A 6,000-nucleotide genomic window follows, 5' to 3' on the forward strand; every position below is an offset into this window, starting at 1 on the left:
AGACACATTACTCTTCATACCACACTCAATTCTCAAGAAATACATACTCTAAATACATAAACATCATAACATAGATCTGAACATGTGCTGTGCCCGCTCTCACATGGCATAAAGGAAAGGTCTGACGAATAACGTCATTAAAATATCACAAACTCCTTTAACATGAATACAAGCGAGTCATGCATTTAAACTCGATAAACATCCATGTAAATAGCTATTTAGTATAAATTCACATTATTCTAGCATTGATAACTGCACATATATTTTAATACTCTTTCTAATCACTGTTTTAATTGTTTTTAATCTTCTATGAAATATGCTGCTAATGAACTTACTATATAATGAACTAGATTTCAACCGATCACCAGTTACTGTGTTCTCATAATAAGCTCACAAAATGATTAATAAAAGCATTTTACCACTGAATCTGACAGGAGTTCTTATTAACAGTACATACTGAATGCGCTTTTACATGTAATGGCTGACAAAGTAACGCTAAATGAGGTTAACATGTCTATGTGTAGAATAATCACAGACACGTGTGCCTTCTTAACTCAGACTGCCCAGACTCGTCACTACACACGACTTAATCAATGTTCGTACACATCTATTTGGTTAGTTATCCCTCGTCTCGCACTCACATCTCGAGTATATATCTCTTTAGGCCTTTATTCCTCCTTTTTGATCACGTTAAAAGTTACTCGTTTTTCTCTTGAGTTGTTAACACTCGTCGTCCGCCATTTTACGTACAACACTTCTTCTTAACGTCTCAGGCACAAACTACGGCTCTATAAAAATACAATACTGTTGGCCATTACTAGTATAAAGATTATTGTCAGCTTACCTGTACAAAAGACATGCAAACAAGGAGCACTTTTCTCTGCATGTACACCGCACTTCATCACGTACTGAATGCTACTTCTATTCTGTTAGTCAGCTACTGATGCGTAGAGTAACGCTTGGGTGCCCCCTGCTGACGAACCTGAGTTTAACCAAAATGAACACAGTGCAATCCAGTAATACAAATAAATGTAACAATAATGTCTTTACCACGTTAAAAAATTAAAGGGGGTGCAATTTTATTTGTCCCTTTTGACATCCTCAGTGCTACATACATACACCGGATGAAACAAACAGAGCCTATTACAGCAGATTAAATGATGATCATCACATTTACTCACGATTAAATCAAGGATTTGTTTACTTGACACACGACTGGATTCGTCATCATCAGGGCTCGCTTTTCATAAAGGGAAGTAATCTCTTTCTTATAAGTTCAAATACCACCCGGCTACATTTATATGATAAAACATATTTTTTTCTACTTTATATTTGTTTTATCTATAATATTTTGCAAGATGGAGATTTTAAGCAGATTAATTAACCGGCGTAACTTCCTGGAGTGAAAACTGTTATGTCCTACAGTCAGAACCCTACCTAAACCCTCAGAGAAGTTCTCTAAATTCACCCTCTTTAAAACATCCTCTACAGCCCTGAAAGCTATTAAATGGCTATTCAAGCAATGCTTTGAAGACAATTGTAGACAAACTTAAAGGGATAGTTCACTTTGAAATTAATTTTTGGTATGTTTTAGCTTACCTCAAGGGCATCCAAGATGTAGGTGTCTTTTTTTCCGCAGTAGTTTCAATTTTGATATTTTTAGGTCAAACCGTTCTTGTCTGTCAGTCATATAATGCAGGTCGATGGTCACGGTCTCAAAGAGCATGCACAGAGTCCAAATTAAAACAATTCCCCGTCGTCCAAATTAAACAATTCCCCATCGTAAGTACACATTGATGGCCCAAGACACGAAACGAGCGGTTTGTGTGAGAAAACGAACAGTATTTATATCGTTTTTACCACTTATACACAGCCATGTCCGAGTGATCTGATCTGATGTGTACGCAGACTGGTGCATAGATATATACACTAGATGTCGCCTTAAAGACATTCGTTCCAATGAACTGCCGTAGACAAGGCGACATCTAGTGTGTATATATCTATGCACCAGTCTGCGTACACGTCAGATCAGATCACTCGGACATGGCTGTGTATAAGTGGTAAAAACGATATAAATACTGTTCGTTTTCTCACACAAACCGCTCGTTTCGTGTCTTAGGCCATCAATGTGTGCTTACGATGGGGAATTGTTTAATTTGGACGACGGGGAATTGTTTTAATTTGGACTCTGTGCATGCTCTTTGAGACCGTGACCATAGACCTGCATTATATGACTGACAGACAAGAACGGTTTGACCTAAAAATATCAAAATTGAAACTACTGCGGAAAAAAAGACACCTACATCTTGGATCCCCTTGAGGTAAGCTAAAACATACCAAAAATTAATTTCAAAGTGAACTATCCCTTTAAGGTCATCTGCTGTGTGAGATGATCCTTTTATGTCCATTTGTGAGGACTGTGATATTTTGTGTTAAGGAGCGGTCACATCAGCGAATTTCGGTGAAATTTTGCACTTTGGACAATTGGTAATGTCACTTAACTTGTCTAAAACATTTTAGTTTGGATGTTTTCTCAGAGCGACTCATTGCTGGATCTGCTGGACCTGTTGAATTTGGTGTGTGTGATCGTGGGGCTGGTGTTCTTCAGTTTGGCCCTGTTGACCTTTGCCCTTTGTCAGTGGAGTCCTGGAGTGAATAATGTGGCTCGAATCAACCTCTGCCTGAGTCTTCTGTTGGCTCACCTTCTGTTCCTGCTCACACAACAGTTCCTGAGCCTCATACGCCCTCATCAGGTGAGAATGATGAAGGAGCCCTACAGCTCAGCACAGTCTCACTGAGAATCATCATAACCGTCTCTCATGATCTCCAGGTGTTGTGTGCCGTGATATCAGGTGTGCTGCACTTCCTCTTTCTCTCCGGCTTTGTGTGGATGTTCATTGAAGCTGTGCTGCTCTTCATCTGTGTGAAGAACCTATCACAGATCAGCTCCAAAAAGAGGGAGGTGCTTAGCAGTGGATACCTGTGTGTGATTGGATATACGGTTGCTCTGGTTGTGGTGGCCGTGTCTGTCGGGCTGCTTCCTGAAGGATACGGCAGCGAACAGTGAGTTATTGTTTTGTTTGTTTTTTACTTATTGGATTTGTTACTTATTTATTAAAGTAAATATTTTATGTTTATGACTGACAGCTCACAGATAAGTATTTTTTATTCTGTATGTATAAAAATAACCCAGAAGATAAAAATTCATTAGTAATTTTTTACACTTTAAAGGACAAGTTCGGTATTTTACACTTAAAGCCCTGTTTTCAGATAGTTTCTATTTCTGAGAATTTTAGGTTTTTGTGGTAGCACCCCCCACCTATACAACGGTTGCATAGGTGCACTGGAAAAATCGTTCGTTTACAAAGACGTGAAACTCACCGAGTGGTCAGGGGTGTTCACTGATATGCTCACACAAAAATCGCTGCAAAAGATGCTTTCAAACAGGTGTTTTACCATTCGTTGTAAAACTGTGTGGACCTATTTTTCCAAACGCCTCACACCCGTACATTCTTCCGTTGAGAGCTTGAATAATAGACACTCCAGCCCAGTTGGTGGTGATAATGCACCTTTGCCAATTGCAAGCAAACCACTGGCATTTCATTGAATACACAGAAGAAGCAGAAGAAGAAGCGGCGGAGTAATACCGTAAAGGTGCTGCGGTCTCACAGCACGTCATATACAAGTCAATGGAGTTGGACAAAAACTACGCTAAAACCTGTTGGAAAGCATCTTTTTCAGCGATTTTTGAGTGCACATATCAGTGAACACCCCTGACCACTCGGTGAGTTTCACGTCTTTGTAAACGAAAGTTTAAAGCGTTTCAGGAAGGATTATTCCAGTGCACCTACAAAAACCTAAAATTCTCGGGACAGCAGCATTTGTCTAAAGTTCAATCTTAACCATTGTATTTCATCAGAAACGATCTGAAAACAGGGCTTTAAGTGTAAAATACCGAACTTGTCCTTTAATATCTGTATTTCAACAGTCAACACCTGAAATAGTTTATTTATTTATTTATTAATTCAGTTCTTATATTATGTTTCCTCTAAACAGTTGCTGGATTCAAAGGGATAAAGGTTTTATCTGGAGTTTTCTTGGTCCTGTTTGTGTCATACTAGCAGTGAGTTCTAGTTACAGACATATTTCTCATGGGCTGTTGTTGAAGTCAAGAAAAATAATGTGATAATTTTTTATTTTTCTGCAGTTGAACATGATTCTCTTCATCAGCATCGCCATCAGTCTGTGTTTAACTCTCACCAAACTGAATGCTGAAGTTTCTCAGATGAAACAAACCAAGTATTATGCACTGTTTGTTGCTCTGCCACTATAGAATAGAAAAACATAGACAACAAAGACACATTAAATATTTCTCTCTCTTTCTCTGCAGGATTATGGTATTTAAAACACTGGCTCAGTTTGTGGTTCTTGGTTGCTCCTGGATTCTGGGTTTATTCACTAATGACAGGAAGGAGCTGGAGATCCTCTTCCTGATCTTGAACTCCCAGCAGGGAACCTTCATCTTCCTGGTCTATTGTGTCCTCAATAATGAGGTCAGACATCAGTACAGACAGTCTTATTTTGGCAATCCATGACTTTTAGAGGGAAATGTCAGAGTCAGTTGTTTAATCTGTTACTATTCTTCCATTTCCTTCCTGTGACGGAACGTTCAAATAATCCAAAACTTTTCAAACTCCAACTGTCAGAAATTCAAACTTTTAGGCCCAGTTTTCTCAAGCTTTTTTATTTATTTTGTCCTCAGTAATAAGTTCAGCAATTTTATGATCCCGCTCCATAGGAAAAAAATGCACTCTCTCCAGAGACATTTAAGAAAGAAAAGTAAAATATCAGTATTTACTTTTGAAAGAGCAACTATAGTCTCATAAAACACATTTTCTTTCCTGTTTATTATAAGGAAATTCCACTGTGGTTCATGAGTTTCAGAGGTTAAATGGATGTCATGAAGTCACTCAGCTCCTCTCGTCTCATTCTTGTCCAGGTCAGACAGCAGTTCAGGAAGTTCTTCAGATGTCTTTGCTGTGGACTCAAACCCAACAACATCAAAAGTGTCCAGAAAAAATGCTGAGGACTACAGCATCCATATTCAAGAGATGAATGCTACAGAATCAACGCTTTCAGATATTAACGCCAGTCTCCGCTTCTGCCAGTAAATTAGCAATTAGCCTAACGTTATACAGGTCTTATTTTTTAGCTATCATTAATTTTGATGTAAATCTTTTAACTTTCTTTACTATTAGTGTCTTGGTGGAGGGTTTGTTGCCTCATTCTTTTAGACCTGTGTGTGATTTATTTTACTGGAGACCCTTAACACTAGAAGTGCCAGAATTCCATAACTACTAGAACTGCCGCGAGCGGTCATTTTGACCGCTAGATTCCAAACTCTATATCTTTAATGATACATACCCAATTGAGAGATTAATGCATTTATTGTATTAGGATATATTTTAAAAACAAAACAACACCAAACTGTACATTTAAACAAGTTTAATTATACATTTATAAATAATATCTGTAGATGTCCTGAACAAAATAACGGAGTAGCCTATGTTTTCATGTTTCCACTGTTCGATCGCGGCCGCCGACACACACACACACACACACACACACACACACACACACATACACGTCTATATTACTAACAGGGGACTATCGCTCTACACTGGCCAAGAGGGGACTAGTGTTTCTGGTCATTTTGAAGAAACAAAAATGACATACAAAATTTTCTTTTAAGCTCTTTTTTCATAATATAACTTCAAATATGCATTTTTTTATTTTTAAAAAAACATGCCAAGTGGGGACCTGAAACTCTGAACGATCTCTATCTATACTAGTGGGGACTTGATAGCCTGCAATGGAGCTGTGTGTGTGTGAACAGTGAAGTGAACTGGCAGTGAAGTCTGCCTTCATTATGTAACTATATATATATACATTTCTGCCCGACGGCAACAGTTCAAAAGCAGAGGCGAGAATATCCTCTTA

The 6,000-nt window shown here is 38.3% G+C and overlaps 1 protein-coding gene across 4 annotated transcripts in view; it reads left to right on the plus strand.

Annotated features, from left to right (window-relative positions):
• The window catches only part of LOC309493644 (uncharacterized protein), a 78,151-nt gene extending 72,828 nt beyond the window's left edge, over nucleotides 1-5,323 (plus strand). For all 4 annotated transcript variants that reach the window (XM_082162815.1, XM_082162816.1, XM_082162818.1 and 1 more), the window contains 6 exons: nucleotides 2,538-2,753; nucleotides 2,831-3,063; nucleotides 4,057-4,123; nucleotides 4,208-4,299; nucleotides 4,391-4,553; nucleotides 5,000-5,323. In XM_082162815.1, the coding sequence (XP_082018941.1) occupies nucleotides 2,538-2,753; nucleotides 2,831-3,063; nucleotides 4,057-4,123; nucleotides 4,208-4,299; nucleotides 4,391-4,553; nucleotides 5,000-5,086 (858 nt within the window). In that variant the 3' untranslated portion in view covers nucleotides 5,087-5,323. The remainder of the gene's footprint in view (nucleotides 1-2,537; nucleotides 2,754-2,830; nucleotides 3,064-4,056; nucleotides 4,124-4,207; nucleotides 4,300-4,390; nucleotides 4,554-4,999) is intronic.
• The last annotated feature ends 677 nt before the right edge of the window (nucleotides 5,324-6,000 follow it).

Source organism: Leuciscus leuciscus (genome assembly GCF_965113295.1).
Source record: "Leuciscus leuciscus genome assembly, chromosome: 3".
Classification (NCBI taxonomy): Eukaryota; Metazoa; Chordata; class Actinopteri; order Cypriniformes; family Leuciscidae; genus Leuciscus; species Leuciscus leuciscus.